General features: G+C 46.7%; 1 protein-coding gene across 6 annotated transcripts in view; it reads left to right on the top strand.

Moving 5' to 3' along the window:
- TRMT1 (tRNA methyltransferase 1) overlaps positions 1–20,725 on the top strand; it is a 107,798-nt gene that overhangs the window by 1,396 nt on the left and 85,677 nt on the right. For 3 of the 6 annotated variants that reach the window (XM_086961838.1, XM_086961830.1, XM_086961867.1), the window contains exons 2-6: positions 12,496–12,907; positions 13,429–13,484; positions 14,329–14,453; positions 15,295–15,482; positions 16,160–16,275. In XM_086961838.1, the coding sequence (XP_086817964.1) occupies positions 12,522–12,907; positions 13,429–13,484; positions 14,329–14,453; positions 15,295–15,482; positions 16,160–16,275 (871 nt within the window). In that variant the 5' untranslated portion in view covers positions 12,496–12,521. Of the gene's footprint in view, positions 1–12,472; positions 12,908–13,428; positions 13,485–14,328; positions 14,454–15,294; positions 15,483–16,159; positions 16,276–20,725 lie in introns of all 6 variants that reach the window. The other 3 variants (XM_086961844.1, XM_086961860.1, XM_086961852.1) reach the window with 2 other exon arrangements.

Genomic DNA, 20,725 nt, shown 5'->3' with positions numbered 1-20,725 from the left:
ATTAGGGTTTAGGGTGTGTTTGTGTTTGGTGTGCAAGAGTTAATTTGGGGGTTCAGGGTGTGATTGGGTTTTGGGGTGCAAGGGTTAATTTGGGGGTTCAGGTTGTGTTTGGGTTTTTGGGTGCCAGGGTTAATTTTAGGGTTTAGGGTGCGTTTGGGGTGCAAGGGTTAATTTGGGGGTTCAGGGTGTGTTTGGGTTTTGGGATGCCATGGTTAATTTTAGGGTTTAGGGTGTTTTTGGGTTTGGGGTGCAAGGGTTAATTTGGGGGTTCAGGGTGTGTTTGGGTTTTGGGGTGCCAGGGTTAATTTTAGGGTTTAGGGTGTGTTTGGGTTTCGGGGTGCAAGGGTTAATATTGGGGTTCAGGGTGTGTTTGGGTTTTGGGGTGCAAGGGTTAATTTGGGGGTTCAGGGTGTGTTTGGGTTTTGGGGTGTCAGGGTTAATTTTAGGGTTTAGGGTGTGTTTGGGTTTTGGGGTGCCAGTGTTAATTTTAGGGTTTAGGGTGTGTTTGGGTTTTGGGGTGCAAGGGTTAATTTGGGGGTTCAGGGTGTGTTTGGGTTTTGGGGTGCCAGGGTTAATATGGGGGTTCAGGGTGTGTTTGGGTTTTGGGGTGCAAGGGTTAATTTGGGGGTTCAAGGTGTGTTTGGGTTTTGGGGCTCCCAGCTGCAGGAGGTCAGACGTTTATCTGCAATTCATTGTGCAATCATCCAACAGTTTGCATTTTTCTGGAAAGCTGAAACCAAAGTGGTGGACGTGCTCTTTAACCTCTTCCATGCTCGTGACGGAACCGTTCCGTCACCAGCCACGGGTGGGCTGTGCTGATGACGGAACGGTTCCGTCACGGCCCTGCCGCGGCGCCTGCACGGCGCGAATTCCGCGCATGCGCTGACGTTCTAAAGAACGGGCGGGGCCGTGACGGACCCGTTCCGTCACAAGCACAGCTCACCCGCGAGCTGTGACGGAGTGGTTCCCTCACAAGCACGGAACCGCCGCGCGGCCGCCCCACCCCCTTAGCGCTGCGGCGGAATAGCCGCCGCAACGAAGGGGTTAAATAGACAAACAATTCCTGTTAAAATCACCAGACGCAAAAACATCTTATTGAAAACACAATAGTACCTTTGAAGTATTCAGATGCTTATTTTCAAATCACCCCAAAGTCATCAGGAACAATGTCATCTTGTAAAGTTATCGGAGAGTCATTTACAAGTCATCCTCAGATCATCAGGAATAATGACACCTTCTGAAGTCAGCAGATACTAATTTTCAAGCCCTCCTTAAATCATCACGGATAATGACGCCTACTAGAGTCATCAGGTACTCCTTTTCAAGTCATACTTTAATCATCACGAATAATGACACCTTCTAAAGTCATCAGATACTCATTTTCAAGTCATCCTCAAATCATCAGGCTGAGCTTCTGCAGCTTGCTGATGACTTCAAGAGCTTGATGAAGTTTGATGACGTGTAAATGACTTCTAAGGTAGTTGGATGATCATCCAATGACTCTGGGATGGCTTCTAAAGTAATCCTGTTTGACCTGGGTAACGAGCCCACCAGCGCCGGGACGCCTCTTTGCTGGGGCAGCTGTGCGCTTAACAAAATGTTAACATAACATATTTTACAGATTGCCCAACCCTCTATATTGTGCAATTTTCAGGTTAAGTTACACATGGGCTACCCAGCTTCACGTGAGTTCTGGTGATCCTTTTCTTCCTCTTTTTTTAGTTTTTTGGGGATACAGTGTTGGTGTTGAGTTTCTCTATGAATCTTTGTTTTTGACAGTGCTGTTTTTAGGCCGTACAAAGGGGGGTGGTGATGGACGGAGCATCTGAACTAATCAAACACTCCCACCCAGTCAACAAATCTGGGCTTAATCCATCACCGTTCTTTAGCCCAAACTGCCACCCCAGTTCAGACATGACCATATGCAAATCAGTCTGACCCTGTGCCTCATGGGAACAGTCCAGCCCGAACTGCCAAGCCATGCCTTCCCTGGACCGGAAACAAGCTTCCTAGGACCGGTTTCTGGGATTACAGCCGTCTTCAGCCAGGCTTGCTTGAATCCAGTGGCAAAGTGAGCTAGGGATTCACGTCTGAGCATACCCTGCCAACTTATGGCGAACAAAGCGGTACAAAAGGGGGTGGTGATGGACGGGGCAACTGAACTAATCGAACACCCACACCTAGGCCGAGCATGCTAGACAGTGCAGGCTCTTAATGAAAAATACCTATTATGGACTTACCTAGAGCTTCCAGGAGCTTAATATACCCGCCCAGGTATTGACTTTGGCAATCTCATTTGCTTGCTTCTTATTGTCCCATCATATGTATTTTCCTCCCCGGATCATAGTCTCATTGCCATCTCTCTGGCTGGCTGCTACCCTTTCACTGTTCACTTTTAGGGGACTACTTTGTTGTTCGAAACCTATCAGACAGCTGCTGTCTGGTTGCTAAAATACTTCTTGGTGACTTTCTGAAAGCCTACTTATGCATGCAATCCATTGCTTACCATTGTTTTTGTGGTTTGTAACTCACATTTTATTGCTATTTGCTGGATGTATTTTTTTTGGGTTGTCCAGCATGTCTATGACCCTTCTGTGGAGCATATCCTGTTTACTGCATTCTTCCATGAGTGCACGCTTGCTGTAAACCGCCATTTATATTTTAATCTTATCAGATTTGTTGTGCGTTCAAAAACCGAGATAAATTGTCTAGCTCTGTCTTCCGAGGGAGCTTGGTGTTTACTTTTCTTTCTCTGACTTCAAAGTGAGAGGATTTATCTGATAGTTTGGTGCTGTGAAAGGAAAGGCTTTTTTTCTAGAACTTAAGAAAATTTAAAATACTTTAAATGAACTGTGCAAATATTTCAGAATATATCACAATTAGGAAAGCATAAATGAAGTACATTTTTTCGTAATTTTGAAGTGTGCTGGAATTAGCGTTCCATACATTATTACTTGTGTGGTGTATAGTTTTATCAGTAAAACTGTATATCTGTGCAAATTTAATGGTCATTTCAAATGAAAATGTGTTGTCCGTTATAGCAGTGCACTAACACACCATGCATACTCCACTCTATGCCACTTTACTCACTCTATGCCGCTTTTCTCTGTGATACTCTACTCCACTTTACACCACTTCACTTTACAACACTGTACTTCACTCTATGCCACTCCACTGTACACCACTCTAGGCCACCCTACTCCAGTCTACAACACTCCACTCTATCCCACTCAACTCTGCTCCATGCCACTGTGTTCTGTGCCATTTTACTTTACCCCACTCCATGCTGCGCCACTCTACAAACTCTATGCCACTTCACTCTAGGCCACTATACTCTTTTCTATTCCACTCCACTGGACTACGCTCCATGTCACTTTACTCCACTCTAATACTTCAATCTATGCCACTCCACTTTTACACAATACACCACTCCACTGCATTCCACTCTATGCCAATCCACTTTACACCATACTATGACACTCTTCTCCACTATCGTCCACTTTTCTCCACTTCATGCCACACCGCCCACTGTACATAACTCCATTGTAAGTCACTCCACAACACTCTACTCTGAACCACTCTGTCACTTCACATTACGCCACTCCACATTACTCCAGTCAATGCCACTGTACAACACTTTACTCCCCTCTATGCCTCTCCATGACACTCTACTACACTCCACGGATCACTATTCCACTCTATACCCGTCCACTCTACGACACTTTACTTCACTCAACGCTATGCCCCTCCACTCTCCTACCCTCCACTCTACAACATTTTATTTCAATCTGACACACTATGCCCCTCCAGTCTATAACACTTTACTCCGCTCTACGCCCCCTCACTCTGTCATGCCACTCTACGCCACTCCACTTTACACGGCTTCACTCTTTTCTGCTCCTCTACACCACAACACTCCCCAACACACTATGCCACTCCACTGTACTACACTCATGCCACTTTAATCTATTCTACAACACTCCTCTGACACTTTACAGTACTCCACGCTGCCATCCCACTATGATGCGTCACTCTTAACATTCTACACTACTCAACTCTAGGCCACTGTCTTCCACTTTCCATCACTCCACTCTGGGCCTCTTTACTCCACTCCACAGCACTTGATGCTATGCCCCTTTACTCTACGATACTTAATGCTACGCCGCTTTACTCTACGACACTTGATGCTACGTTCTCCCCTCCCCTCATTCCCCTTTACTACACTCCATAACGCTCTGTGCACCTCCACTCTACGATACTCTGTCCCTTCACTCTGTGCCTCTCTACTGCACTCTGACCTACATTACACTCTGCGGCACTTAACACCCCTCCGCACTACTATACTCCATGATGCTCTGTGCCTCGAGACTCTACTCCCTGAGACCCTACTTTACTCCCCAAGAATCTACTGTACTTCACAACACTACACTCTACACCACAACACAACACACTTCTGTACTCCACTCCTTTCCGCTATTCTACAACACTCTTCTAAACTCCACTCTATGCCACTCCACAACCCTCCACTTCACTCTGACACTCTATTTCACTCCACTGTATGCCACAAACCTTTTGCTATGCTGAAAGTATTTAAGCTGGTGTACAACGTGGCTAAAACTCGTTGGCAAAGCCAATAGCCTATTGCATAGACGAGTGATTTGGCTTTGCCAGTGCTTGTTTTCCCCCTCTTTTTTTTCCAGCACTTAATGGACGTGCTTCTCTCTTCTTGCTGCTTCCCCCCTCGCATCCCCGCCTTCCTCACTCAGTGTTGCTCCCCCCACTCGAGTGGTTTTTCTGAATTATCTACTTCACAGTTTTAACCATGTGCATGTCTCTTACTTGTGGCTATCTAGAGTACTTTTGTCAGAGGCCTTACAGCCTGATTCATCAAGCCGAAATCGGCTCGCAAAGGGCCAGATTCTGAGAATCTGGCCCTTTGCGAGCGCTATTTTTGCATTTGGGATTCATCATCCCAAATGCAAAAATCGGTAATAGCGATTTCGCTATTTAGCGAGGAATTACATTTAAGGAATCTCTATTTGAGATTCCTTAAATGCAATTCATCATCCATTTAAAAATTGCGAATTCGCAATTTCGGCCCGCTATTTACCGCGAGGTCAAACCTCGTGGTAAATAGCGAAAACTTAGAAAAATGCTTTTAAAAGCATTTTTTTAAGTTGCATGTTGCACACACACATGTCCTTTGGACATGTGTGTGCGCAACACCTGTTTCAATTTGCATTTAAGGGGTGCTACAGGGTGTCCTTTGGACACCCCTGGCACCCTTTAAATCGCTGTCTTATTTGCGATTAGCTAATTGCTAATCGCAAATAAGGAATACTCCCCATTCATTCCTATGGGCCTTTTGGCCCATAGGAATGAATGGGGAGTTATTCCTTATTTGCGATTAGCAATTTGCTAATCGCAAATAAGGAATGTGTAGGAATCGCAATTCTTTTTGCGATTCCTACATGAATCCCGTTTTGCGAGTCTGTAATAGCGATTCCTTATGAATCGCTATTATAGACTCGCAAAACGGGTCTTTGATGAATCAGGCTGATAGTTTCTAATTTTTTTTCTTAATTCTTATTTCTTTTTTTGCGAGCTCTATGTCCTCCTACTGAAACCATTAACACTTTACCTGTCTGCTGCCATAACATTGGCATTAGTCATGCACTTCAAGGGTATCCGTTTTCATCCATGCTTTCACTTTGATCGGACTCCTTTGTGTTATATGTCCACCCACTTAGCATCCATACTAACATAATCTTAACAGACCTTTATGATGTTTGCTGGATTTGTTAAATATTTCCATTATTTGTGTCTTTTACTTACGTTTCACCTCTGTGTTGATTCCCCCCCTTTGTTTCTCTCTGTAGAACTTTTTTTTTTGGGTTGGTTGTCAGTGCTCTTTGTTTACACCCAAATACCCTTGGCCCCTCACCTTTCTCCTTGATACCAATAGTTAAACATTAACTTTGGTCACAGTGCTGGAATCCTCTTTATTTTCTCTTCATTACTGCTGTGATTGGCCTCCTTGGTTAACGCGTTGGCTCACCTTGCATTCTTATAAACATGATCTTGACATATCTGAAGACTGATTGCGGAGTTTGTTTACATCACTTCTTAGGAGCACTGTAGGGACAGAAAGTCTTCTGCATGGCTCTGGGTAGCATGCTTGAACGAATGAGTACTTTTCTAAAGCGTGCAGCTGCTGCGAGAGTGGGCCAGTGCTAGGCAAACGGGCAAAAGAAGAATGTCCACTACCTTACAGTGTGAACAAATGTGTTTACAGTTGTTTTTCTGAGATGCTTCTGAGTGGAAGAGGGAGCTAGTTCCAGTACTTTGCTGCCAAAACAGAGTAGACGGACCCGCCCCACTTCTTCAGTTTTGTGTAGGGAGTGGCCAGCAACCTGGCAGACTGATCGCAAAGGTCTAGTTGGACACTATTCAAAAATCCTGTTGGACAGGTATTTGGGGCCAGCCTTCTAAAAGGCTGAGTGTACCACAGTCATTGCTTTAAAAATTATCCTTTTTTTTCCACTGGTAACCAGTGCAATTGGTAACGATAGTGGGAGTTTGAGGCTTCTTTGCGGAGTTTAAACAAAAGGCCTATTGCCATATTCGTAACCATTTGCAGTCGCTGTATAGTCTGGGACTCCCAAGTAAAGAATGTTGGCGTAGTCCAATCTGGAAAGGTTCAATGCCTAGACTACTGTTTTCTGGGCTTACCAGGGCAAGAGGTTAAGGAATTTTCTTAACATCCTGAGTATCCAACTAGCAGTTTTAACTACTTCTGAGATCTAAAATTTGAAGGATGGATGTGTGTCCAAATGCACCCTTAAGTTCTTATACAAGAAAAAACAATGGTTCTTGTGGAAACCCACACAGCTCTCACAGCCCACACAGCTCTCACAGCCCACACAGCTCTCACAGCCCACACAGCTCTCACAGCCCACACAGCTCTCACAGCCCACACAGCTCTCACAGCCCACACAGCTCTCACAGTCCACACAGCTCTCACAGTCCACACAGCTCTCCCAGTCCACACAGCTCTCCCAGTCCACACAGCTCTCCCAGTCCACACAGCTCTCACAGCCCACACAGCTCTCACAGCCCACACAGCTCTCACAGCCCACACAGCTCTCACAGCCCACACAGCTCTCACAGCCATCCGCCCACACAGCTGTCACAGCACAGCAGTTGCTCTCAGTGCAAGTGTGCACTGAAGCAGGTACTGTAGTAGAATTGGCCTATACCATGTACTGCACTGTGACATTTACACAGCACTTCATCCCCGGGCTGTGGAGCGCTCTGGTTTGCACGGAGACACTAGGTGCAAAGGTTTAAGATGGCGTGGGTTCGAGCGGGACCAGTGCCTGTGATGCTGGGTGACGCGTGTGAGGTCTGGAGATGGGGACTCTGCGCAAGCGCAGATCGGCCCTCTTACGTGGCTGGTTATAATATACTACTTTGCACAAGCGCAGACATGCCCTGCCTCTTACATGGTTGCGCAGCCAAGTTTTAATGTGCTCCAGTTTTTTTTGCTGTTTCCAAAGTCCTCTTATTCCTGCTGGCACGGAGTGGCGCATCTTCAGCGTTTCACCCTGTGCGAGATTTGTTGAAGGAAGGAACAGATAGGAGAGGGGCTGCTCCATGACACTGTGGTTGCCTTGACAGTGGTTGCTCACTTTTTTTTGCTGGGGGAACGAACAGACTGGCTGACATTGCAGCACGCACACAGAAAGACGGACCTCGAACACTGCAGACACACAGACAGGCTGACACTGCACGCACACAGACAGACGGACACTGCAGGCACACACACAGACAGACAGACCACGGACACTGCAGGCAGGCAGACAGCCGATCACCACAGGCACACAGACAGACGGACATTGCAATCAGTTTCGTCTGAATTAGATCAGAGCTGTGGGAAATGGCACCTCCCAAACACACACTCACACACACACGCGGGGCGGGCAGCTGTGCTCCACTATTAAGGGCATCTCGCAGGAGCTAACTGCGAACTTAATTACTGTCTAACTCACCACAAGATGCGTGCCAGCATTTACCGTCTCCAGCGCCTACGATTAAAAGGCTCCACCGGCAATAAACTATTCTTGGAGAGGGCGACGCGCACAATGATGGCGGCATCCCTAACTCAATTAAAACGCGAATTTCTCGACCATAATCATTTTCAAACCTACTATTCACATAATACCCACCCGTCCTAGAACCAACGGAAGAAAGCATTGAGCCCCTTCCTGTGCTAAATAAAGTGTTCCGTCCGTACCGGAAGGGGCTGAGATGCTCGGTCAAACAAAAAAAAAACGTGCTACCGGAGGGCGGTTCTTCATGTCCACAAAATTCAGACCAGCGATCACACAAGTTCCCTTTGATCAGCTTTACAAGACCAAAGAGTGCCATCAACCCTCACCATTGCGAAACCCGGACGAAATGGATACAGAGTTTCTACGGATTACTTTTAAGGTAACAGGGATGCCCCCCACAGTAACCCATTCCCAAAAACATCAGGAATTTAACACCCCCCGCGTCTTTATCAAAACTCATGGACTGTACCACAGAGAGGATCCCTTTTCACGCTACCGGAATCTCACCATATGCATTTCAACTCGACTCACCCCATTTTCTAAACAAGCACCTACAAGGACACGGGGGGGGGGCGGGAGAGGACACGGACGGCGGGACGGGGGGCGGGAGAGGACACGAACGGCGGGAGAGGACACGGACGGCGGGAAACGTGCACAGGACAGCGAGGGGAGGGGGGACGGCGGGAGGAGGGACACGGAGGAAGGCAGGACAGCAGCAAGCACGGCCCAGCCGGACCAGATTCGGGGGCGTTCCCGGCTTTTGGCTGACGTAGCATGACTTAGCCAAAAGCCAAAAATTCTCGGGAATGCCCCCGAATCTGGTCCGGCCATGACGGACGCCTCTCTGTTCCAATGGCTAGCCTCCATTTATGGAGCTAGCCAATGAAACAGAGGGCGGATTCCAGAGCCACATACTGTAACTCAATAGATTTCTCCTGCGCAAAAGCTGCCTGCGCAGCTTTTTGCAGCCGAAACCTAAAAAACGAGGAGAAATAATCCTATTACCACATTACAGGCTGAAGATGTGCTTTAGTCGTTGAAGAACATTCCATTTTCAATGTACCCACTAGACTTCCTTCCCACAACTCTTTCATTGTCTTTTTGAATCACTTAATTGCTAAACTACTTGAATAGGTAATGCGCATGCGATTTACCGTAATTTACGCTAATTCTAGACATTCTTTTCGCATTTCCACATGCGGCATTTCGCCCTCATGGTGATGGGACTACTTATATGATGAGGGTTTGGCTTTCACCAATAATGATATGAACCTTGTTCGCATGATCTTGACCCCACTGTCTAGTTCCTTTTCACCACTTTCTGCTTCAGCATACCCCTAATGCAGAAATACAGCCTCGGATTCTTGGGGCATTGTTTCACGCCCTGGGAGTGAGAAACCTCTGGCGCTGTGTTTTGAACAAGTATGGTACCAGTAGTTCATTTGGCAGAAGCCGTACCCCAAGGGGCACCTGTGAAGGTTGTGACGCAGTCATTTTGCCCACGCGCTCCTGTGAAGGTTGTGATGCATTCATCTTGCACTCAAGGTGCTCCTGTGAAGGTTGTGACGCAGTCATCTTGCCCCCCCCCCCACGCTCTTGTGAAGGTTGTGACGCAGTCATTTTGCCCATGCGCTCCTGTGAAGGTTGTGACCTGACCCCAGACTCAGCAGTGCAGAGGGCGCGGGGAAGACGCAACACTCCAGTCACCCCAAGGAAGAGAGAACACTCCTAAAGCAACAAGTGGCCTCGTGCCAGACACTTAATGGAGCATGAAGCGAGGGGAGCAGGGTGGGCGCGCGTGCCTGTGTGTAATAGAAGTGCCCTCTGTACTTGGGGCATCCCCAGAAAAGAGACAACAGTCCAACTGCAGAAAGTGACCGCATGACATATACTTATTGACGAAAGAAGAAAGGGGAGCAGTGTGTGCGTGCGCACCAGGGTGTGTATACAATAGAAGTGTGCTCTGTACTTGGGGCCTCCCCAGAAAACAGACAACACCCCTACTGCAGAAAGTGACCTCGCCCCACGCAGGAAATGCACAGGGGATAAGTGATTACCCCGCGGAAGAGGCAAAGATCTTAGTAGAACACGTCGCCCTGTGCCAGACAGGAATAGTGCGAGCCGAGTGTGCTGTCATCCCATAGAGGTGATAGCGCTCCCCGTGCAGCCTTCAAGGCACTGAATAATGCAAGGGCCGAGGCACCACAGAGAAAAGGCAAAGCACTTATTGCAGCAAGTTACCTAGTACAAGACTGAGTAGTTTTAAAGGAGGGGGGATGCAAGCGAGGCTACGCTGCGGCCGGGTTTTGATGATGAAACGTGGTTTCTGAAAACCGAGGGTGCGTTTGCATTGAATGTGTAATATTCCCAATACGAAGTTCGCTAATTAATCACTAATAGAGGCTTTACACATATAAACACACACGCGTGTATCTAGAGCAACAAAGAACACCCTTCACTGATAAGCCCTCGTTCTCCCACCTCCACGTGTTAGGAATATGTAATTTATGTTACAGCATTTGACAGCCGTCCTGCTATTTTGTAGCGCTCTAATTAGCACAGGCTACTTTATCACATGATCTTACCAGTACCCTTTTCACCTCCGCAGGCGGCTCTGAAATGTTGGGAGTGCTACACAAAAGCACATAACGCCGTAAAATGCAGCCCGTTGCTTCATTTCACTGACAGCCAACAGGCTTCAGATGCGACAGCTGAGTGGAGGCCCGTCTCACTTGAGACGGCACCGCCTAAAGAAATGGTGTTGCGGGTCGCCGCCAGTTTGACACCCAGAGGCGCCAGTGGCCCGCATGATCCCTCAAGGTCGCCTGACAGGTCACTGGCACTGTGGTGTAACTTTGGGAACACTCATAAGCGACGGCATTTTATCATTTGCTTTACTGTCACTCTCTGTGCTTTTCTGTTTAGGCTCCAACAACAGATCACCCATCCATCCTTCATTGTTTTCTGTAATAAGGCCTTCTGTCCATTGAGGTAAAACAATCAGCTACCCTTCGGCACTCTACTTTTTTGCCGACGCTTTAATGTCTTTTTTCTTTGTTGTTTTCTTTTGACTTCTTTTCTCTAACATGATTACTTCTCTCCTTTAACTCTTTCCTCTCCTCTTGCCTCCCTCGCGTTTCCTTTTCTTCCATACTTATTTATTTCTCTTACCCAATCCTTTCACATCTTTTCACCATTTCACTTCTTTTTCTTTCTTTAGTTCTAGTTTACTCCTAGTTTCTCCTACACGCCTTGTTGTAACAGAACTCATACTTAGTTTCCGATCCGTGAATCTCACCTTCTTACTTTGGTCGATGTTTTCACCTTTGCCCCGTATATCCTCGTCCGTAGGTTACCGATCCACTCACCCGCGAGTTTGGGATCCGAGTGTTAACAATGAACACCTCGACAGCCTCTGGTATGAGATGCCCGCAGATGCTGCGGGGCGTGGCATGCCCCTAGTCCCACTCAAGTCTCGCGGTTTATTCTCTAAAATACCAATGCCAGCCCCTGCCTGCAGCGCGCAGTGTACCCGATTTTAAATGCTTGTATTGAGTGGATCTGGCTTCACAAAATGTGTCGCGGGTAGAGCTGCAACGTCTCATTAGAGGTAGCAAGCGCTATATAAATGTAAATGCAGAAAAAAAAGTTCACTTTGACATCACGTGATGTTTGTGTTTCAAGTGCTCTCGTCGTCGAAGCCTCGTAGCACTGAAGCAAAGAAACAACAACAAAAATAGACGCATTCTTTGGAAAGTTAGAAGAGCTGCTTTTAAAGGACAATGTATACTTTGTTTGGCAACCTATCACATGCGCTAGTTTAATCATGGGTCGAAGCCACGGTCGCAGGACGAGGGGGGCGGGAGAGGACACGAACGGCGGGAGGGGGGCGGGAGAGGACACGGACGGCGGGAGGGAGGCGGGAAACGTGCACAGGACAGCGAGGAGGGGGGAGGGGGGACGGCGGGAGGAGGGACACGGAGGAAGGCAGGACAGCAGCAAGCACGGCCCGGCCGGACCAGATTCGGAGGCGTTCCCGGCTTTTGGCTGACGTAGCATGACGTAGCCAAAAGCCAAAAATTCTCGGGAACGCCCCCGAATCTGGTCCGGCCATGACGGACACCTCTCTGTTCCAATGGCTAGCCTCCATGTGTGCAAATATGTCCTCATGCTTGATGCTTGAGTCGCCATACAGTGATAATGCTCATGTATTCCTTGTCATGCTGGGCATTGAAGTCTTCTTTTTTTTTTTTTACCAATCTTCTTAAGCATAATCGACAATTATTGGCAAAGCCAAAAGGTGAGACCTATTGGCCTGAATTACGTTTGTTTTCTAAGCTGAATGATTTTTTTTAAAGCAGTTTGCTTGGGTTAACTGCAGGAAACTCCAGGAGGTAGAAGACATAGATGGTGCTGACCATAAGGAGCAAAATACTCAAGTACTGTTTTCGTGCCGTTCTGAGCCTTCAGTCGCCACCGCAGCAGAGGTTCCAGGGAACCGAGGGTGTACATGACACCAACCTTCCATTGCTGCGGAAGTTTTACACTTGGACCACCATGGAAGGCGATTGTTCCATGGATGTTAATATGGAAAACCCCAATTTTCAAAATGCTAGTGTGGAAGAGCCTCTTAACCAGATCCTTGGTGATGAAAACTTCCAATCACAGAATTGTGGCACAACAAGAGCCGGGTCAGGGGAGACTGTAATCGAAGAGGGGTCTACAAAGATCATCTTTCCCAGTGCCAACGAAGTCTTCTACAATCCTGTCCAGGAGTTTAACAGGGACCTGACGTAAGTAATGGGTGTGTTTTTATAGCTGTAGTAACTGTGCTGCGCACTCTGGTGGGAAGTTTACCTTGTAATTGCAATCCATGCATTTCCTTCCCTTCTGTCTGCCATGAATTCCCAGTGAGGCCAATTCTTTTCCCTAAACACCCTTGGTGGTATATGTACTCCTGCTCCCTTCATAGGTAAAACATTGTGTAAGTCCCACCAGCCTTACCTTTCAAGTACACTTCATTCATGGGTGCTGTGACATCTGCAAGGTTTTCTTAGACGTGCAGGGAGTGTGATGTGTCCTGTTTGATAGGAGGGCAGTGGGTACCAATCCCTGTTAGGAGGGATCAGGGATCACAAGACCTTTTGCACTAGGAGATTTGAATATGACAGATACAGAGCCCATCTGATCACCTCGTCTTGTGCTCCAGAGACTCTGAGACACGTTCTGGGAAGGTGTAAAGAACATATATCCTCTTATTTAGCACATTCGGTGCACCGTGGTTTGATCTAAGCGCTACCATTTTTCCTTCCAGGTGTGCTGTGGTTACAGAGTTTGCTCGGATGCAGCTTGCGAAAAAAGGGATTGAAGGTGAGATAGCTGAACCCCATTCTTTTCTGTTGCCGATGTCTTCTCCCTTTCCATATGCAGTTTCTGACCTTCAGTATCACCTGTGATCCGAATAAAAGGGCTTACGGGCATTGCTCTTTCAGTACCCTACAACCTGACATGCAGCACCTCAAGCTATTCCAGCACTAGGAATCTCACACCGTTCTACCACCTGTTAACATTCTAGCACAAGGACCCACATGTCTGCAGATGCACTCAATTCTGACTTGCAGTGTCCTCTTCTGTATACTCCAATATAAGCATACATCTGATAGAGCGGACACACAGCCTCCCGAGCACTGACACCAAAGGTTGTGCTGGTGAATGCTAGTCATAGGCTGGAGCACATTCTAGCAATGCTGAAATGTTATCCGTGTATAGTTGTGCATGTTGAAGTCGCCAGGTAAATGCACAGTAGCAAAATAAGGGACAGGAGGGCTAATCTGAAGAACATGTTCACGCCCCCCCCCCCCCGCACCCCTCTAGGGTCGGCACTTGAAGGAAGTGACCCTTTAATCTAACACACAGAGGGGTCCTTTTATGCTCATCTTTGTTTAGTTGACTTTGGCCACTGTGGACTTCCCTCCATAGACCTGCCTTGAGGGCGTGCTCCTTCACTTTTAAAATATAGCTAGCTTAACAAATCTTTTGGCGTGTGTGTGTTGCCTGCGGACTGACTCAGAGGTTTACACCTCTGAGGCTGATAAAATGAGGGCTGTTGAGCTGGTAGATACCAACACTTGTTAATCACAGCACTCAAGTACCCAGGGAGTTTTGATCCCAAAAGTTACACTGGTGAGATCTTTTTTTTCTCTTCACTCTCCAGTTTCCATCCCAGGAGAGGAGCCACTGTCCAGGGTGGTGGTGGATCTTGGCGAGACTCCAAAAAAAGACCAAGAGGCTATCCTTGGCGAAAAGTTGCCTTTCACTACAGTTGGGGAAAAATGTGAGGTACGGTTCTAAGAGTATTGGTTGCTGAATGAAGTCCACATCCATTTGATGCTGCACCTTGGTACGTGCTCTGCCTAAAGTGGGGGTGATAGATGGAGTACATTGAAGCCACTCATGAATTGTACAGAGTAGAGTTCCTGCTTGTATCCGGGGACATTATTCACAAAACTCACATACACGCTTCCTCTCCATTTCTCCCAATTAAGCACTGGAACCCAAAGGAAAGTGTGCGAATGATTGTGGTTGAAGAGATCTTAAGGGGAAGGCAAATCACCACATGCCGCATTTGGACTACGCAAGTTGTAACTACAGTGCACAGCGCATGACCATGCATTGTATACTACTAGCTCACACTAAATGGGTATTTGGCTTGTGCTTTAAATTGGCACATGCTGTCAGGTGTTGAGTAAATTTGAAAGGGAGAGTATCAGCACTTCTCAGTAGTAAATGGGTACTGTTGGTAGTGTATGCTGGCACCGCTGTATTTCCATTTTAAGCACAGTATGTGATTTATGCATTTGCAATTCTTTTCTTTGGCACTAGATGCTTAATTGAGTGACTTGGTGAGTATCCTTTCGATTTCAGCCCCATTGGCGCAGGCTTCACATTATTGGCAAAAGCCTGAATATTAATATTGTTGAACAAGTTACTAATCTCATGTGCTAGATGGCATATTGATGTTCTCTTCAATGCAGCACCAGGCGAGAGAAAAATATGTATTGATACTGAAGGGGAAGGGGAGGGGGGGAAAGGGCAAAATGTGGTGTCTAAAGAACTGCAGCTTTACTTGTGTTTAGAATCATGATGATCTCATATTCACATTTCCATGCTCCCCCTCTAGGAAGGCCTACGGATCTTAGAGGGTTTGGCTGCGTCTGGCCTCCGCTCCATCCGCTTCGCCAAGGAGGTGCCAGGTGTTCACAGCATCATTGCCAATGACTTTTCTTCCAAGGCTGTGGATCTCATCAGCAGGAATGTGCGGTTCAATGGCGTAGAACACCTGGTAACCCCAAGCCTCTCCGACGCCAGGTAGGGCACTTCTTCACTTGTGGAGTGTGGAGTTTAGATGATCGCATGGGATGCATGTTACAGTTCCATGACACTGTTCATTATCCCCCTCAAACCTCTATGGCTTGTGAAATTCCTTACTATGTCTAGCCATGATATCCCTGATGCACCCAATGTTTAAATTTTCCCTCTGGTAGCCCTGACTGTACCATCCTGTGATTTGCCAGTAGGTGTTGCTGTTTCATAGGAGCCCCTTCCATGATGGTAGTTATACCCCATTCAATGTCACACTGATCCCAGTTAAAGCTGACTCCGTGTTAGTGAGACATGATTCAGTGGCGCTGTTGTATAAGTATTGCATCCTTTAAGACCGTAGCCATATCTAAGGCAACGCCTCGCCACCAGAAGAGTTATTCTACGCAATACAAACTTATGTATTATTCGTCTGAGTTCTACAAAGACTGACCAGTGGGTGTCACTGCTACATAATTAAGTGCTCCCTCTTTGGTCAGAACATACTGACAGTGGGAAGTAGGTGTCACCATTGCATCTGTGTCTCATCTACAGAGGGTGTATGTTGCTTCCTGTAATGGTTCAGGGTTAGCAGCACTTATTTGTTCCTGGCAAATCCTCCTTTCTCCAGATCTTTGTGCAGTTTTGTGACGCTTAGTTACTACATTGGTTTCTATTATCTGCAGGATGCTGATGTACGGGCACAGAGAGACCAAGGAACGCTTTGATGTCATCGACCTGGACCCCTATGGTAGCCCCTCTGTCTTTCTGGATGCAGCTGTACAGGCGGTCAATGACGGAGGTGGGTGTTGCTGGCCTGAACCTCTAACTGGGGGAGGTTATGGGCTCCAGACTCAAGTGGCTATCATTGTGGAATTCTATATACATTTCAAACTATAAAGTAAGAAAACCAACATTTTTTAAAAGAGAAAAAAAAATAGAAAACTAAAAGCTAGGAAAAAAAAGCAGGGAGTCTAATAAAATGCGAAACACTTAGCATGGGGAAGGTAGAGGATGCGAGTTTAGGGTAAAGATGTGGTTTAGGGAAATAGTTAGGGATAGATTGATGGTCTGAGTTAGGATCAGTGATAGGATTAACACACATTTGCAATGCAATAGGTCTTGCATTTGCTAGAGTCAGAGCCATTGGAGTTGTAAATCACAGTCTTTCACCTATGTGTATTGGTTTGAAGTGTAGTAGATGTTTATGGTTTGGCGTGGAATTATGTGCTTTGTATTGGAATTATTAGCTGTGGTAAGATGTGTAAATTTGTGGTGTTTTTGAAGTATGTGGTCTGTTGTGAAATTGTGTTGTGTATTTGAAAGATTTGGTTTTGTGTGGAATTATGTGATGTGTTTTGTAAATGTGTGGAGTTGAATTGTGTAGGGTTGAGTGAAATTAAGTGTATTAGCATTGTGTTATGGTGTGGAGTGCATTTGGATTGCTGGTATGTGTCATAGAGTGCATTTATGTGGGGTGTATTTATGCTGTATTGAGTAGAGTGTAATTATGTGTAGAGTAATTATGTGAAGCTTAGTGGTATTATGTAAAATGTAATTCTGTTGTGTGGTGCAGAACTGTGTGACATTGAATTGTGACACATACATACATCCTCTGATCAGGATAAAAGTAAGCCTTCAATGTTCATGACTTCAAGGAGCACCATGGGCTCCAGTTGAAGCTTGATGATCAGGTGTCTTCTCTGCTGGGCTTCAGCAGTGGTACGAGAGAGCTCTATGCGAGCAGGCAGATGAGGTAGCCGACGCACTTCTTATGGAAGGGCGTGGGAGGACACCCATAGCACTTTTTCATGTATCCGGAATTACCCATGTGAGTGCATCTGAGGATATGTGAAGGTGGAGCTATGCTGGGTGCAGGTCAACACCTTAAATGTGCCAAAATACAGCACCCAGAAAAGCATAAATGACAATTTACAACACTTTTAGTATTTCTGAAATTAACGCAACTGAAAGTATTTTTGGTAAGCATGTAGATTTTCCTATGTGTTGCTACCTAGAGCCTCACACCAGGGTTCTGCATTCTTATGCCACTTTCATCACCTTGCAATTATACCATAAGTAAACATTTCTGTCCTATCATAGAGGCTTCTGTAGTCTAAAACTGCTCTGATCAGTGTGTGCACATAAGAGTACAGTGAAATAAACGTAATTTGGCTATGTTCCTAAAGTTACTCGACAGGTATACTTGAGACCAGCCCTGAGTTGGCGATTTAGAGGACAGCCATTGGAATCATGAGAAGGGGAGAACCAAATTATGTGGCAGGGTAGCTAAATTATGCGGATGAAAAGGGAAAATATGTGACCTAATGCAGCACAGTTGGTGATTGTATTACCTCCTAATTGTTGTCTTTTTTTACACGTTAACACTATCTTTAGAAAGAATTTACTCCATAAGTACCAGCCTGACACCCAAGTCCTGCAATCTGTAACAGAAATATTAACGATCAACCCTTGCGAAGGGCCTTAAGCTGTGTTTTTTAGTAACTTTTGATGTGTTTGAGCTAGAAAGATTGTTAAAATCTGCAGCTTATGCAGCAAGTGATGGATTATGTGACAAATACGGAAAATCTATAATTCTGAGGAAACAACGAGGCTGCAAAATTGCATATGGCCCATCAAGTGATTGCCTTCTGAGGCGAAATTAAACCTTGTTAAACTCTTATTTTATTTGACTATAAAGGGTTACATTGAGTCTAGATTTTGGCTGTTAAATCCAGAAGTTGGCATTACACCGCAATAGACCAAAGGGCAGGCAGAATCTCGACGTGTGCCCAGTCACCTGAGCACGAGGATGTGGCCCTGCAAATACAATGAAAGCAACACAAGGAACTTGGCAATTCCTTCGAAATCTAGTTTTTACACAAGTTCAATTTTGTGCACAACCTTGGAGATGGCTTCTTGTAAGAAAAGCTGAAGGGGCAAATTTGGTGGGACCTGCTTCTCTGCAAGGCTCGAAAAGACCTGGTGGCACAGGGATGCAAACACCTAAAAAATGACAAATCTGTCAGGCGACTGTGTAACCACAAATTTCAGGCTACCACCATCATGTGCATTCACTTGCATGTCTTCGGAAGTACCATGAATAAACCAACACAAAGACTTAAAATGAACAAACACTGGCAAAAACCAATAGGTCTGTCCTTAGCAATTGTGAGGTAGTTTTTGTTTACTTATTTTGCAAACCTGCACTATGGGAAAACAGTGGGAAAAAATACAAAATAAAGGCGCAGGCCAGAGCCCCAACATGCCAGCACATGCACTGAAGTGTACTCCTTCCCATGCTCCTGTGCACATGTGATCAAACAAAATGCTCTCACTCATCGTGCGGAGAACCAGTGAATCAAGTGGGTTGACAAACTACTGTGTAACCTGAAGTTACGGGGCAGTAGATGAGCTGTACAACGGATGGGTGATATGCAACTCTACTTAGCAGAACCATTGCTCAATTAGAAAATGACAAAAATCAAGGAGCAACACCAAAGGAATTGCTAATGGTACATAAGCGACGTTTTCTATCTCCTCTGAGAAACCCACTGACTTGTTGCCGGTGGTGCCTATAGGTGTATCGGCCCCCTTGTTCTCTATGTTTAGAGCAGTAGATGTGCCTAGTTCACTCAGAATCCTTAGGACACTTAAGTCGGGCTCACCCACTGATCCGTGTGCTGCCAGGCTTTTGTCAGATGTTCCAGAGACCATTAATCCAGAAATGAATCTAATGGTTAATCAGTCGCTCCAAGAGGCATTTGTCCCTTTGGCATCGAAGCAGGCTGTGATCCTGCCTCTCCTTAACAAGCATTTGCAATGCAATAGGTCTCGCATTAGGAAAGTGTGAGCTATTGGTATTGTAAGTGACAATTTTCTTTAATATGTGTTGGCTTTGAAAATATATAAATTAATAGCATTGTTATTCACAAAGCCAATAGCTTACACTTTCCTAATGCGAGTCCTATTGGCAGTGGCAATGCTTGTTGGTAGCAAGCAAGAACAGTGCTGTTGTGGTGCTGAGTGATGCTGTTGTGGTGCTGATTGATGCTGTTGTGGTGCTGAGTGATAATGTGGTTGGGCTGAGTGATGATGTGGTGTATTAGAGTGATGTGGTGGTGCCCCAGAGTGATGTGGTGGTGCCCCAGAGTGATGTGGTGGTGCCCCAGAGTGATGTGGTGGTGCCCCTGAGTGATGTGGTGGTGCCCCTGAGTGATGTGGTGGTGTCCCAGTGTGATGTGGTGGTGTCCCAGAGTGATGTGGTGGTGCCCCGGAGTTGTGCCCCTGAGTTATGTGGTGGTGCTCCTGAGTGATGTGGTGGTGTCCTAGAGTGATGTGGTGGTGTTGTGTGGCGTTCATCAGTGTGTGGCGTTCAACAGTGTGTGGCGTGCAGCAGTGTGGGGCGTGCAGCAGTGTGGGGCGTGCAGCAGTGTGAGGCGTGCAGCAGTGTGAGGCGTGCAGCAGTGTGAGGCGTGCAGCAGTGTGAGGTGTGCAGCAGTGTGCGGCATTGTGCCCCTGAGTGATGTGGTGGTGTTGTGTGGCGTTCAGCAGTGTGTGGCGTGCAGCAGTGTGCGGCGTGCAGCAGTGTGCGGCGTGCAGCAGTGTGCGGCGTGCAGCAGTGTGAGGCGTGCAGCAGTGTGAGGCGTGCAGCAGTGTGAGGCGTGCAGCGGTGTGAGGCGTGCAGCGGTGTGAGGCGTGCAGCGGTGTGCGGCGTGCAGCAGTGTAAGTAATGCAGCAGTGTGCAGCACTGTGAGGCGTGCAGCAGTGTGAGGCGTGGGGGGAAAAAATGCACTGAGAAAGTGGGGGGAGCACGAGCCGACAAGAGTGGGGAGAAAAAAGCTTGAGCCGACGAGTGGGGAAAAAAAGCACTAGCAGATGAAAGAGTGGGTAAAGAAATGCACGATCCGACGAAAAAAGCATGAGTCGGAGAAGAAAGTAAAATTTGAGCCAGAGAAAGCCAGAGCCAGAGAAAGACAGGAAATAAGTAACGAGCCATGTAGAAAAAAAAAAGCTCTTGGCATTGCTGTGGTAGGGGCGGGGAAGTGCATTCCTTTCAAGTCTGATGCGGGGGAGCAGCAGCCTTTGAAGTCTGATGCGGGGGTGGGGGGCGGCAGCCTTTGAAGTCTGATGCCGAGGCACAGACAAATGGTGGTGTGTGATGTGGCTGGCGATGATGTGCACGCGCATAGCTCACATGAACTGTACGCAATCTGCAGCTAGGTAGACTTTTCTTTTCCCCTTACTATAAT

Source organism: Lissotriton vulgaris, chromosome 1_1, assembly GCF_964263255.1.
Source record: "Lissotriton vulgaris chromosome 1_1, aLisVul1.2, whole genome shotgun sequence".
Taxonomy (NCBI): Eukaryota; Metazoa; Chordata; class Amphibia; order Caudata; family Salamandridae; genus Lissotriton; species Lissotriton vulgaris.
This window is presented reverse-complemented; position numbering and strand designations above follow the sequence as displayed.